Raw genomic sequence first — 15,257 nt, 5'->3', positions numbered from 1 at the left:
CTCTGAGACTCTGGGTCTCTCCGGATCCTTCCTGACCTCCCAAGCATGGGCACAGAGCAGAGGCCATGCAGAGCACCTGGCAATGGGCACTTGGCCCCGGCATGGTGCCAGGCAGCCCTGCCTGCCCCAGATACCACAGGTCTGGTTGCCTGTCTCAGCCCCGCTGCTTTGGGTCACAGTGTAAGGTGGGGAGGAAGTGACTGGTGGATGGGAAGACAGGGTCCTCCTAGACCTAAGCTAATTACATCCCTCCTGGACATTTCTACCCCTTCTTTGCCCTAAGCATGGGTGGCTGGTATTCTTTCTCCCTGGGGCAAGAAGATAACTCATCCTTTTGGGAAGTCCCCTCGTGCCTACCCTTCCTCTCTTCTGCTCCAATCACAGCCCCCTTTCTGGAGGAATCAGTCCTTTAAGAGCAGGGCATTGGTTATTTCCTCCTCACATTTTTATGCAAGGAAGAGGCTGATAGGGATCAGAGAACCATTTCACCCCCCACGTGCCCAAGTTCCCTTATCAGGGGAATCTGAAAGTGAGGGGCAAGCAGCCTAGAGGGGGTGGAGGGTGGTGGTGGCGGCTTGGAACTGGGGAACAGTCACCAACTTCTCTTTCCCTTCTTCCCCACCCCTAAACCACAGAAACCACTTAAAGCTCAGGGCAGGTCTGCCCTCCTGGGGTGGCCTGGGGTGGAAAGGTGGAAAGTACGGGGGACCTGGGCAGCCTGCATGCCACATACTACCTCAGCTCCATCCTTCGAGGCCCACCCCCTCTGGGAAGCCCGACCCTGTGATTAGGAACACTTTCCTTTAGGTTCTCCCTAAGAGATCCATGCCTGGGGAGACCTCAACCCACTGGAGTGACTCGGGAAGGGGACTCAGGCCCCTCAACCATGAAAGAAAAGACATCCCACTTCTATAAACACCTCACAGTCACCAGCTCTCCCCTTTCCTGTCACAAAGGCCACTGTGGGTGGAGGGACAGTAGAAATTTGACCCTAGTTCCTGGCCCTGAACGTTCCACATGCCCCTGCCTGTCAGTTAACATTTGTGATCATTTAGGCTTGGATGCAGCAAGGAGGGTTGAAAAGCAGGAGCTCTGATTTTTGGAGCCAAAAGACAGATAAGAATGCAGCCTACTATTATCAGGCCTCAATTACCACATCATTAAAAGGGGGACAATAGGTTCAGGATGGGGGACACATGGACACCCATGGCTGATTCATGTCAATGTATGGCAAAAATCACTACAATATTATAAAGTAATTAGCCTCCAATTAAAATACATTAATTAATTGAAAAAAAAAAATAAAAGGGGGAAAATAATATCAGTCCAGACTTGTGTCTGAACATACTTTGAGGCCAGAGCAGTCTGCACATTGGAGGGGATCTTCTGACCTTATTGGCCCCAGGGCACGCTTTTGTGGCTTTAGCTTGCCAGGAGGTTCCTCCTGAGACATTGTGGCCCCCAAGGTGTGGGGAGGGGAAGGTCACAGCTATGGACACTGAGTGAACTGCTCCTGACTGGAATGGACTTGAATTCTCACCTCTCAGCCACCTCTGAGCAGCAGTGGGAGGTTTGGAGGAAGCCACAGTCCTGAAATTTTCCTGCAGCCAGGGCTGATCCTCAGGCAAGTTTACTTAACCTCTCTAATCTATCAGCTAGGTCAAATGGTAACAGAACCCACCTTGCTGAGTAGTTGCAATGATTAACTGGCATAATGAGTAAAATACAGGACCTACGGGTACAAAGTACTGTGGTTAAAAAGAAATGTTTCAGTCTCTCTCTCTCTCTCTTTCCATTCCTCCCTTCTTCTCTCTGTCTGACTTTCTTCCTTTGCCCCCTTTTCTGCTTCAATTTTCTCTAAAACATCACCAAGTAACATTTTTACATTTTACTTATTCATTTTGTAACTTGTCTGATTCCCATTTCTGTTTTTTTCACTGTTTATTTATTAATTGAAGTGTAATTGCTTTCAATATTGTGTTGGTTTCTGCCATCCATCAACATGAATCAGCCACAGGTATACATATGTGCCCTCCCTCTTGGACCTCCCTCCCACCCCTCTAGGTTGTCACAGAGCACCAGGTTGAGCTCTCTGTGTCCTATAGCAACTGCCCATTAGCTAGCTCTTTTACATATGGTCATGTATATGTTTCAATGCCACCCTCTCAATTCATCCCACCCTCTCCTTTCCTTCCCTGTGTCCACAAGCTTGTCCTTTATGTCTGTGTCTCTGTTGTGCTTGCATGCTAAGTCGCTTCAATTGTGTTAGACTCTTTGCGCCGCTGTGGACTGTAGCCCCCAAGGCTCCTCTGTCCAAGGTATTCTCTAGGGTTCTTTACCACTAGCTCCACCTGGGAAGCCCTGAGTCTCTATTGCTGCCCTGCAAATAAGTCCATCACTACCATTTTTCTAGATTCCATATATAAGTGTTAATATCGATATTTCTCTTTCTCTTTTTGACTTGCTTCATTCTGTGTAACAGGCTCCCGTTTCTGTTTTGATCACTGCCGTATCCAAAGTCCAGCACCTGCCGTGTGTGTGTGCTCAGTTGCTCAGCTGTATCCCACTCTTTGCGACCCCATGGACTGTAGCCCCCCAGGCTCCTCTGTCCATGGAATTCTCCAGGCAAGAATACTGGAGTGGGTCGCCATTCCTTTCACCAGGGGGTCTTCCTGACTCAGGTCTCCTGTGTTGCAGTCAGATTCTTTACTGACTGAGCCACCAGGGAAGCCTCTGCTGGCCCTCCCTAAGTATTTGTTGAAGGACTGCAGGAATGAAGGGTGAATGGCCTCTTCTTTCTTTTCTCCTTTGAAATAGGCATCAAATACAGCTGTTCACCAAATATTGTTAGGGGAGGATTTGGGGTTGAAGTAGGACAGTAATAGGGATAGAACTGGACCTATCGTGGACTTCACATGCTGAAAAGATTGGAGAGCTATCATCCTAGGGAAGGAAGTGACCTGATTGGCAGGTCACTGATTGGCAGGCACCTGATTGGCAGCTGGCACTTAGGATATTATGTTGTTGTTGTTCAGTTACTTAGCTGTGTCTGACTCTTTGTGACCCCATGGACTGCAGCACTCCACGATTCCCTGTCCATTACCAACTCCTGGAGCTTGCTCAAACTCATGTCCATTGAGTCGGTGATGCCATCCAACTATCTCATCCTCTGTGGTCCCCTTCTCCTGCCTTCTATCTTTCCCAGCATCAGGGTGTTTTCTAATGAGTCAGTCCTTCATGTCAGGTGGCTAAAGTGTTGAAACTTCAGCATCAGTCATTCCAATGAATATTCAGGACTGATTTCCTTTAGGATTAACTGGTTTGATCTCCTTGCAGTCCAAGGGACTCTCAAGAGTCTTCTCCAACACCACAGTTCAAAAGCATCAGTTCTTTGGCACTCAGCCTTCTTTATGGTCCAGCTCTCATGTCCATAGGTGACTACTGGAAAACCCAAAGTTTAATTTGGACTAGACCTTTGTTGGCAAAGTAATGTCTCTGTTCTTTAATATGGTGTCTATGTTTGTCACGACTTTTCTTCCAAGGAGCAAGCATCTTTTAATTTCATGACTGCAGTCATCATCTACAGTGATTTTGGAGCCCAAGAAAATAAAGTCTATCACTGTTTCCATTGTTTCCCCATCTATTTGCCATGAGGTGATGGGACTGGTCAAAAAACTAAAATCATGGTATCTGGTCCCATCAGTCAGTCAGTTCAGTCACTTAGTCATGTCCGACTCTTTGCGACCCCATGGACTGCAGCATGCCAGGCTTTCCTGTCCATCACCAACTCCTGGAGCCTACTCAAACTCATGTCCATCGCATCGGTGATGCCATCCAACCATCTCATCCTCTGTTGTCCTCTTCTCCTCCCATCACTTCATGGCAAATAGATGGGGAAACAATGGAAACAGTGACAGACTTTATTTTTGGGGGCTCCAAAATCACTGCAGATGGTGACTGCAACCATGAAATTAAAAGACATTTGCTCCTTGGAAGAAAAGCTGTGACCAACCTAGACAGCATATTAAAAAGCAGAGACATTACTTTGCCAACAAAGGTCTAGTCCAAACTAAACTCTGGACTTTCCAGTAGCCACATATGAATGTGAGAGTTGGACCATAAAGAAGGCTGAACACTGAAGAACTGATGCTTTTGAACTGTGGTGTTGGAGAAGACTCTTGAGAGTCCCTTGGACTGCAAGGAGATTAAATCAGTCAATCCTAAAAGAAATCCTGAATAGTCCTGAATATTCATTGGAAGGACTGATGCTGAGGCTGAAGTTCCAATAATTTGGCCACATGGTGGGAAGAAATGACTCATTGGAAAAGACCCTGATGCTGGGAAAGATTGAAGGCAGGAGGAGAAGGGGATGACAGAGGATGAGATGGTTGGATGGCATCACCAGCTCGATGGACACGAGTTTGAGCAGGCTTCGGGAGTTGGTGATGGACAGGGAAAACTGGCGTGCTGCAGTCCTTGGGATCTAAGAGATGGACTTAACTGAGTGACTGAACTCAATGGACCAGATGCCATGATCTTCTTTTTTTGAATGTTGAGTTTTAAGCCAGCTTTATCACTCTCCTCTTTCACTTGCACCAAGAGGCTATTTCCTCTTTGTTTTCTGCCATGAGATGGTGTCATCTGCAATGAATATTAAGGGTTGATTTCCTGTAGGATTGACTGGTTTGATCTTGCTGTCCAAGGGACTCTCAAAAGAGTCTTCTCCAGCACCACTATAGTGAAGTGACTGAGAGCTCAGACTCTAAGGCCAGACTGTGGTTTAAATCCTAGTTCTTTCCCTCATTGGATTAGTAAAACTTGAGGTCACACTGGGTAACAATATTAATGATAGTGCTTAACTCTCATGGGAGTTGCTGATAAGTTGTTGGATAAGATTTCTTGCATGCTGCTGCTGCTGCTGCTAAGTCACTTCAGTCGTGTCCAACTCTGTGCAAGCCCATAGGCGGCAGCCCACCAGGCTCCTCTGTCCACAGAATTCTCCAGGCAAGAGTACTGGAGTGGGTTGCCATTTCATGGCGGTCATTTTTTTTCTTTGTAACTGTTAGCGCTTAATATTAGTTGATCAATGCTACCACCTGGTGGACATCTGGAGCAAGATTTTCCCTGGCCTGGTGGGTTGGGGAGGGACCTAATCAGGGGAGGGAGAAGGAATGGAGCAGCCTGGGGGGGTGTGTTTGTGTGTGTGTGTGTGTGTGTGTGTGTGTGTGTGTGTGTGTAAATGCCTGGGGTGTGTGTGTGTGTGTGTGTGAATGCGTGTGTGTGTGTATGTGTAAATGCCTGGGGTGTGTGTGTGTGTGTGTGTGTAATGCTAGCATTGTATATGCTGAGGTTTATCTAGGCAATGAAGGCTTGGCCCTGGTTAGGGGCACTTGGCAAAATGAGAAGTGGCCCAAGGGGGTGGGAAAAAGAAGCTGGGTTGGCACCGTGTCTCCCTTCCTCCCTCCCTCCCTCCCTCTCCTCCTCCCTTTTTTCCTCTTCCAAGCCTGGCCTGAGCCAAAAGGAACCAGCTTCAGAGAAGGAGGGGTGAGAGAGAAGGTCACTGCTGACGTCAGGGACATTCAGGTAGGAGGTAAATACAATGTGACCTACATGCATCCATCTTCCTCACTCTGCTCCTGCTTACCTGGGTAGCCTTTTCTGGGCATCCATGAGAATAGCTCTCACAGTCCAGTGGGACCCCTCTGCCCCTAGGACCTCCATCCCTGTGACTCCCCAGGGAGGCCCAGGTGTGGAAGGAACAAGCAGGAGAGAGGATCCCTAAAGGCATAGTGTGCTAGTCTGACATGCTCTGACTCACTCCCTAGACCCAGAAATTTCATCTCTCTCTTCAGATCAGATGTGGGTGTGAGTGGGGTGCTAGATGGGTGGGGAGTGTTGATTTCCCCTGTGCGGCCCCCAGGAACCCCCAGGGCTTCAGTCACAGAGCTTTTCAGTGATTGGAGGGCCCCCTGAAGGGGTAGGGGCCTTGTTGACCAGGAAACCTCTGAGCCACTCAGCTCAGACCTAGTGAACTGGTGTCAGAGTCTCTCAGGAACAGAACTCACGATTCTTTCCCTTGTTTAACAAGCTCATCCAGGATTTCTGATGTCTGGTAACTGATACTCACATTCAAGTTTGAGAACCACTTCTTAAGGTCTGCTCCAAATCAGAAAACCTGAATGAGCTTTCTCCATCCCTTGTAGGGCCAGGGCAGAGGGGGAGGGCAGGCTGCAGATCTGAGAGCGCAGTGTGCAAACAAGGGGAGACAGATATTTTATTTGCAAAAATAAACACATGCTGGGCAGATGGAAAGAATGAAGACTGCAGACCCGGTGGAGCCCTCCTGAGGAAGAGACAGTCTCTTAGGCTACAGGCTGAGATGGGCAGGCACCAGGGAGGCCCCGGGACCTAGCCCACCACCCAAGGGCGGCAGCAGGGCAGTCAGGGGCGTCTCACACTCCCCCAACAGCACGTCCCTGCGGAATCCTGCGCCCCTGTCCAGCACCTTGGCCCTCAGACTGTGGGCGGCCAGGTCCGGCGGGCCGAGCCCATCGAAGAAAAAGTCCTCGTTGAAGATGGGGTTGGTGCTGCATTTGACCACTCGGCTCCGCTGGCCCCGCGGCCGGACGTGCGGCCGCAGCCTCAACACCACGCAGCAGCCGCCGCCGCCGCTCCCGGGGCCGGCCCGAGACCGCGGCAGGCCCTCGGCGCTCACCAGGCGCAGCCGCAGCCGCCCGGGCCCGGCCGGGTACTCGGCGGAGAGCCGCAGCTGCCCTCCCCGGGGCTCGAGGTGCAGCACGCTCTCCTGGGTCGGCCGCAGTTGGCAGCACAAGAAGTCGAGGTGGAAGAGGGGCGGCGTGGGCGGTCCCGCGCGGCGCGAGGTGTACGGGCTGGTGTCGGCCGAGCCCGCCAGCACCCGGGACAGCGAGCGTGGCCGGGGCGGCCGGGGCCGATCGGGACCTGGTCGCGGCGAGCCGAAGGGCGACGAATCCGGCGACGAGGCCGTGTCACTGTCGGGGGCCCGGCAGAGGCGCAGGTCCGGGGCGGAGACGTGCAGCCGGGACGGCGCGGGGGGCAGCCCGCCGGCGGGGGTGGGCGGTGGCCGGTGGAACAGGGACTCGCGCCGGCGCGTGTGCGGGCTCTCGGGCAGGAAGGCCCAGCCTTCGCGGCCCGCCAGGTGTGGCAGCGAACAGGTCGCGGGGAGGCCGCGCCCGCCGCTGTGTGGCTGCCCGCCGCCTGGGTCCCGGAGCCGAGGCGGGATGCAGAACTGCGGGATGCGATCCGGGGTGAGGACGTTGGGGCAGGGGCGAGCCAGCGAGCACGGGGTGCGGCGCTTAGGAAACAAACTGGAGGGCGCCCACCCGGCCCTCGGCTCCGCGGACCCTACCCTGTAGCCAGCTTTCTCCAAGAGCCACATGAGGCGGCGGCGGTGGTGGGGGGTGGGGTGGGTGCCGAAAGTCCGAGTTCCACGAGGCCCAGAGGATCCAAGTCCAGCGTGGAGGCCTGGGCAAGGAAAGAAGGGGAGCCCAAGGTGAATGATGCTGCAAACGTACACCATGCCGGGTGATCTGCCGCCGCTCCCTTCTTTGGGGGCCCAACCGGCGCCCTAGACCCTTTTTGAGCGGTAAAAACAAAGGGCGACAAAGTCTGGGGGTGCGGAGAGAAACAGAGGGGGCCCAGGGCTAGACAGTCAGGCCTCGGACATACAGACTCTCCCACTGCTTTCACTGGTACTAAAGATGTACACCCACTTCTGAGTGAGAAGGCCTAACACAACCACTGGAACCCTAGACTCCTATTACAAGAATCGAGTAACACCACATTATCAACAGGTCTGTAGTCACAAACTGACCCAGAGCCGAATTATCAAAAGTTCTGAAGTCACAAACACTGACCCAGAGCTGGAACTCCCTCATATTCACTCTCCTCCTCAAGAGACACCGTGGCCCTAGGGAAGGCAGGGGGGGGGGGGGTGTCACCCCCTTCTCCCATGCCCATTCCGGAACACTGGGGCTCTCCTCCAGGGTCTGATCTGGCGCCGCTTGGGACTTCCCCCACCCCCCTCCCCACCCCCACCCCTTGGCTCCCGTCCCCTGCGGCTGCGCAAGTTTCTCCAGGCTGAGCCTTCCTTCGTCCCTGCCCCACTTGTATCCTCTTGCTCCTCCCTCGCCTTCCGGGGTCGTTCCAGGCCAGAAACAAACTGCCAGCACATTTGACTGCTGCCCTGAGAGCACCCACGGCCTGCTCAAGAAGAGCACCCCTCGGGGGCACAGAATGCCACCCCCACTTAAGCCCTGACTGTTAGGCTCCCTACCTCCCAGTCCTACCGCATCCCGAGTCTGCAGCGGACCGAGTTGTTGGGCCGCCTCTCCCACTCTCCCCTCCTTTTCTCCCTAGGAAACCGCTGAGCACAAAGACAGCATTGATTCTCTGTCACCCTCTGACCTGATTCCCGGAGGCCCTCCGCAGCGCGCTTACCGCACCCGCTCGCCGCACTCCCAGGGAGCGCGATGTTCCGACTTTCTCTCTGGGAGTCTGAGCTCCAAGGCAATGCGCTCGGCCCGACATCCAGAGTTCAGGCCTCACCTGTGGGCCGCCTCTGGGTCCTGGCCTCGGGCCAGGAGCCGTTCGGAGCCCGGAGGGGAACAACTTCCTCTCCAGCTTGTTCCCCCAGCCCAGTCCTGGGAGGAGCTGGCAGGGGCCTCCGTTGCCTACGTACGACCTCTTTTCCTGGATAAACACAGTCCTGTCTTTGCGTCCATCAGCCCGGCCTTCTTAACTCCTTCCTTCAGGTTTCTAGCAGCAAGCCAGCGCTGTGCCCTGGGGCCTTCTCTGCTGGGAGTTGGGGAGGGCTGCTGCGAAAAAGGAGACAGCCATTCGTTAGCAGTGGCCTCCATCCCTTAATGCTACCCGGGCTCCACCCAACCCTCCTAGGTGAAACCCACAGCCCTGACCACACAAACGGTAACTTCTGCAAAGCCCTGCCTGCTGGAATCCTGCCTTGGCCCCCACTGTTCAGTTCTGGAGACATCCCAGTGACTGCAGTGACTAGTTCTTTGAGTTACACTGGACCAGGGAAAAGTGACCAAGCTGGAAATATCTGGACATAGAGACACTGAGGACAGAGCTGTTTCCATCAGTGAGTAGAGGTCAGGCTTGTCAGATGTGTGTTAAACTGTAAGCATAGTGTCTCCCCCTTCCTTCCTGTCCTTGAAGGCAGATTCTAGGAAACACAGGCCACCGCTGGCAAGATGAGACCATCAGCTGTAGTTCAGGAACACTCACCATCCTTCATTCCCTACTTAGGACAGTCTTCTTCGAGGGCCACTTCCCCTTCAGCCTTCAGATCTGGAGGTCCTCACTGACATTATCCCACTGAAATTAGGACATTCTGTTGTCTGTTTTCATAGTACCCCGTACTTCTCCCTTATGTCCTTGTTCACAGTTTCTTTTTTTGTGTGTGTGACTTATTTGTGTGACTGTTTAATATCCTCTTCCCTTAGTAGACTATAAGCATCATGAAGACAGCGCTTAGAACAAGTCAGATGCTCAATCAGGACTGTGAATGAATGAATGATATTAAGCAGGTGGCTCAGCCAGTAAAGAATCTGCCTGCAATGCGGGAGACCTGGGTTCCATCCCTGGGTTGGGAAGATTCTTTGGAGAAGGGAAAGACTACCCACCCAGTATTCTTGCCTGGAGAATTCCATGGACAGAGGAACCTGGTGGGCTACAGTCCATGGAGTCTCAAAGAGTCAGTCACGACTGAGTGACTAACATTTTCACTTCAAGCAGAATTGTATCTGAATTAGTTCATTTATCCCTTCATTGTGTTAAATGCTGGGGATACATAGAAGGGGGAAGCAGACAGAGAATAATGACAGCAACAAGGCAAATTGTGAAATTCAGGAAATGAACAAGATTATTATTTTGACATCTGATACTTAAGAGTCTTCAGGGAGCAAATGTTTCCTTTATGGAGATGACTGGCAGCACCTAGACTCTCCAATCCAAAGGCTTCTGACTTAGCTCAGCCTTGGTGTCGTTTCTGGGGACGGTGGTCTGTGTGGAGTGCTGCAGCTAAGAACTCGCAGCTGTGGCATCAGTCAGGTTGGGATTTGAGCCCTGGGACTTACTAACTGTATGACCTCTGGCATGTAACTTAATCTCTCAGGAGTTCTCCTTTCTCAACTGAAAAATGGAGAGGAAATATCTAAACTTCAGAGTTAGCATGAAGATTAAGATCACATATAGGGGCTTTCCTGGTGGTACGGTGGTTAAGAGTCCACTGGCCAATTCAGGGGACACGGGTTCCATCCCTGGTTCAGGAAGAGCTCACAATCTGAGGGGTAGCTAAGCCCATGTGCCACAACTACTGAACCCTTGTGTTGCAACTACTGAAGCCCATGCACTTAGAGCCTGTGCTCTGCAACAAGAGAAGCCACTGCCATGAGAAGCCCATGCAGTGCAATGAGTAGCCCTCATTTGCTGCAACTAGAGAAAGCTCATGCATAGAAGACCCAGGGAACTAAACAGAAATTAAAAAAAAAAAAAAAGTAAAAGAGTGAAAAAGGTCGCACTTGTGTATCAGTTAGATTGACTTCTGCTACAAGTATGAAAACAGAAACCCCAATTCAATCTTACTTGACAATAAGGACATTTTTGTCTTCTGTGATAACAAGTCCAGAGGAAGGGTAGGATTCAGGGAAGTTTGATTCTTTAGTTTCATTCATTCATCCATCCATAGTTATTGACTACCTACCACATGCCAGGTACTGTGTACTAGACTCTGAGGATATAGCAGTGAGAAAACAGAGAAATCTTCTGGCCAAATGGAATTTATACTTTAGTGGAAGAAGAAAGACCATAGACAAAAATAAATTAGTTAAAAATACAGCTTTTCAGATGAAAATCAGTGTTGGGGAGAAAATTAAAGTAGGGGAGGATCATGGTATCAGGAGAGCATACAATTTTAAATAGTAGCGTCAAGGATGGCCACCTTGAGAATGTAACATTTCAGTAATGATATGAAGGAAGGAGAAAGGAAAGCATTCTAAGCAGAAGGAATTGAAATGCAAAGTCCCTGAAGCAGAAGCATGCCTGGAGTGTTTAAGGAGGCAGAGTCCAGTGTAGCTGGAACAGAATGAATGATGGGAAGATGACCTTAGAGAGATAGTAAGGCCAGAATCTTATGGGGCTTGAAGCCACTGTAACAATTTTAGCTTTTCCTTGTGGTTAGCTAAGGAGTGAAACAACTTGACTTATGCGTTAAATGGGTTGCTCTGGCAGCTGTGTTGAGGGTAGAATGAGAGCGATAAGGGTGTAAGTAGGGAAAACAGATAATACTGAAATAATCTTTGAGCAAGATGATTGGGGCGTCGATCAGCATCATAGTAGTCAGTTGCTGGCTATATTCTGAAGATAGAATCAACAGGATTTCATGATGGACCCATCCTTATCTAAAGGGAAAGAATTATCCAAGGTTTTTGGCTCTAACAGTTGGAAGAATGGAGTTGCCATTCGCTGAGGGGGAAAATAGGAGCTCAATTTTAGATCTGAAGCTGAAGCTCCAACACTGTGGCCATCTGATGTGAAGAGCTAATTCATTAGAAAAGACCCTGGTGCTGGGAAAGATTGAAAGCAGGAGGAGAAGGGGATGATAGAGGACAAGATGGTTGTGTGGCATCACTGACTCAATGGACATAAGCGTGAGAAAGCTATGGGAGATGATGAAGGACCGGGAAACCTGGTGTGCTGCAGTCATGGGGATGCAAAGAGTTGGACACGACTGAGCGACTGAGCAGCAATTTTAGATCAGTTAACTTGAGATATCTGTTAGACATCTAAATGGAGATACTGACTAGAAGGATGGAATTGGGTGGGAGGTAGGAGGGAGGTTCAAGAGGGATGGGACATATGTATAGCTATGGCTGATTCATGTTGATGTATGGCAGAAACTAACACAATATTATAAAGCAATTATCCTTCAATTAAGAATAAATAATTTTAAAAATGGAGATGTAATACATTTTTTAATAAATAATTTTAATAATGGAGAGTAAGCAGGTAGATATATGAATCCAGAGCTCAAGGAGAGGCCCAGACTGGAAGTATAAATGTGGGTACAAAGAGAAATGTAAATGGAATTTAAAGTCAGAAGACTTGATGAACTGTAGGTAGAAAAGAAAAGCCATCCAACAACTGAGTCCTGGATGCCCCAGCAGAGTGGGAGAGGAGGAGGAAGCAGCTATGCCAGATGCTGTGGCAAGGTCTGATAAAATAAGGACTGAGACTTGACCATTAGATGTAGTATCTGCAGGGTCATTGGCACCTTTGACAAGAGCAATTTCTTGGAGTGGTGAAGGCAAAATACTAATTGGAGTGGGCTCAAGAAAGAATAGGAGAAAGAGAGTGAAGACAACTCTCTGGAGGAGTTTGCTCAAAGGGAGAAAGAGGGGCAGTCACCAGAGAGGGAGTAGAATCAAGAGAAAATATTTTAAATGACAGAAACAATATGTTTGCCTATGGAAAAAATCAAATAGAAAAGGAAAATGATAATGCAGATGAGACAAAGGAAAATATTTGGAGCAATGTTGCCAAGTAGACTAGAAGAAATTGGTGTCACGCCTAAGGAATAGAGCTAAGGGTGGTCCCTTGCCTGCATATGAACAGTTCGCCCACAGTATTACTGGAGAGGAAGTGGAATAAACTGGTAGAGGCAGTAGGTGGAGAGATATGGTGGTGGGGGCTTGCTATCTCTGAATACTTCTAATTTCTCAGTGTCACAGGAAACAAGGTCTTTAGGTGAGAGTGATGATGGGGGAGGAAGGTGGTGCTTGGGGTTTGGGTAGAGGGGACCAGGAATGAAACAGTCACCTAGGAAGTCAGGAGAGTGAATGATCTACAAAACCGCAGGGTGATTGCTGGACAGTATTATGGGCCCGCTTTATAGCCTTGTGGCTCAGATGGTAAAGAATCTGCCTGCAACGCAGAGATCCAGGTTCTATCCCTGGGTCAGTAAGATCCCCTGAAGAAGGGAATGGCAACCCACTCCAGTATTCTTGCCTGGAGAATCCCATGGGCGGAGGAGTCCGGTGGGCTACAGTCCATGGGGTTGCAGGCAGTTAGGTGGTTCAACAGAGAGCATTTATCACAGGGTACCTGTCACCAAGGCGGTGGAAGAACAAAAATAGCAAAGTAGGAAGGTGAGGGCTGTCTAGCAGGATCTGTAATCATTGAGACACCGCCACTACTTGAGTTTCCTCTCAGAACAGAAAAGGGTGAGAACTACGCTTACGTTTCCCGACTTCCCACTTTCCAGTCTGCCACCAGAGCCTTTCAAAGCCGATGACGAAGGAGACTGGGAAATGTAGACTGCAGGCACTGGGCCTCTGCAGTCCAAGGCAGAGTAGGACAAGGGTGGGGATCTGAGAGCAATCACTCAAATGACTGGCACACTAGGGAGCTGAAAGTTGACTTAATTAGAACAATAAGACGTCACACCTGGAACTTGGAGGTCACCTCATCTACTCTTTCATTTTTATAGAGCAGGAAACAGACCCCCAAAGAAATGATGTGCCAAAGAGTAGCAGAGTTGAGGCTAGAATCCAGATCTTCTATCTTAAAGAACCTCTGTTCTTTCTTGTACTCCAGGGGTCTTCATCATTAAGCAGAGCTTCTTCCTGAATGAGGACCCACAGTGTGGCTTCCCGCCCCTTCCAGCACCATTGCTGCCACTCAAGAACTTTATAGGTGACCTGGGGCCTTGACCTCCTTTTTCTTGCCAGTGCCACTGTAGAATAACACTTAAAGGACTGGGCAGTACAGAGTGCTTCCCTGGGTTCAAGCCAGAAGAAGAGACACAGAGGGGAGAGGCGTTTCTTCCAGGTCAGCAGACGACAAGACTTCCTGGGCTTTTGGGCTAAATTGTCCCGTGTCCTTGAGCAGTGGCCTCAGGCAGCATAACTTGGCCACCTGCGCACATTGCAGGTACTGGCAGGTGATAGGATTGGTGATATACGATGTCTTGTAGCTCTGGCTCCTCACCCAGGACCCTTGATGAATGACCTAACTCTCTGATCTTAGTTTCAGGAGGACCTTAGGGGGAGCTGATATGATGCCGGGATCCAGTCTTGGCAGGATCCAGGGGGTACTCTCAGGATGAACGGCGTCGGCAAGAGAGAGAGAGAAGACACGTGAGACCAGCCTTGATAGGGCCAAGTCTGCGAGGGAGAGAGAGAGAAAGGGAGAGAGAGAGAAAGAGAGAGAGAGTGACCAGATGGGGGGTGCAGAGTCTGGCGGAGTCTGGCAATGCTTTATTTTTTACTGTGGCTTTTATACCCTAAATTAGTACATTTCTAAGGGGAAGATAGTTTAACATTTCATCAGCTTGTTCTTCATGAAACCAGGGTGTTTTCTGCATACTTCTTTGTTTATGAGAGTCTTGTACATTATCTTCTGGTCTTGGGGCCTATTAACATTTTATGCAAGTCAGGTGTATGTAAACCTATTTTCTGTTTCTATGATGACCTTAACTGAAAGGTAGCAGTCTCATAGGGCAACAGTACAGAGTAGAAGTATAACCTTATTAACACAAAAATTAATCCTTCTGCAGAAGTTGTCGGTTGCATTTATCTAAGAAATTTACCCCACACTAACTCTGCAACTTTGATGAGGCAGCTTCTGCCTAGCACTCCTGGCTGACAATTAACAACCATCTCATTGTTACCACACTAGGGCTAAGTTCTTATTTCTCTAGATCTTTAACTATATTAACAATGGTTTCTATAACACAACCTTAGCACATTAAAAGCAAAAACACAGCAAGCAAAACACAGCAAGCAAATGTCAACCCAATAACCACCTATAGAATAATTTTTCTTATGTTTTCTAATAGGACTCCTTCACCCCTCAAAAAGGCTCTATGTCTATTGGGGCTTTTATATAGTCAGGTTCTTTATGCTATTTTATGATTAGGATATTATAAGCAATCATGCATATTAGTACCAAGGGCATAAATGCATTTGGCTAACAAACTACCAGCAAAGGAGTTTAAATTAAAACACTCCTTTCACCCTGTATAATCTGATAAAATACCACCACCTGGGAAACTTATTGATTAAAGTTCTAAATTGATTCTTATTTGGGAAGAGATCGGGGAAGGCCTTCTGCATGTGTCACAGAAATTAGGGAGTAGTCTATTGAGGTAGGCATCAGAAAGACAGATATCATCTTTAAGGTGAGCACCGGGGGCAACT

The 15,257-nt window shown here is 49.5% G+C and overlaps 1 protein-coding gene across 1 annotated transcript; it reads right to left on the bottom strand.

The window, feature by feature from the left end:
• Positions 1-6,303: 6,303 nt before the first annotated feature.
• C2CD4D (C2 calcium dependent domain containing 4D) lies at positions 6,304-7,442 on the bottom strand. Its single transcript, XM_065926952.1, has one exon. It carries the CDS (start codon positions 7,415-7,417, stop codon positions 6,368-6,370), a length of 1,050 nt encoding a protein of 349 aa, XP_065783024.1. The 5' UTR covers positions 7,418-7,442; the 3' UTR covers positions 6,304-6,367.
• Between the last annotated feature and the right edge of the window lie 7,815 nt (positions 7,443-15,257).

This window comes from Muntiacus reevesi, chromosome 1 (assembly GCF_963930625.1).
Source record: "Muntiacus reevesi chromosome 1, mMunRee1.1, whole genome shotgun sequence".
Lineage (NCBI taxonomy): Eukaryota > Metazoa > Chordata > Mammalia > Artiodactyla > Cervidae > Muntiacus > Muntiacus reevesi.
Note: the sequence above shows the minus strand (reverse complement) of the source record. Positions and strands in the feature narration are given on the sequence as shown.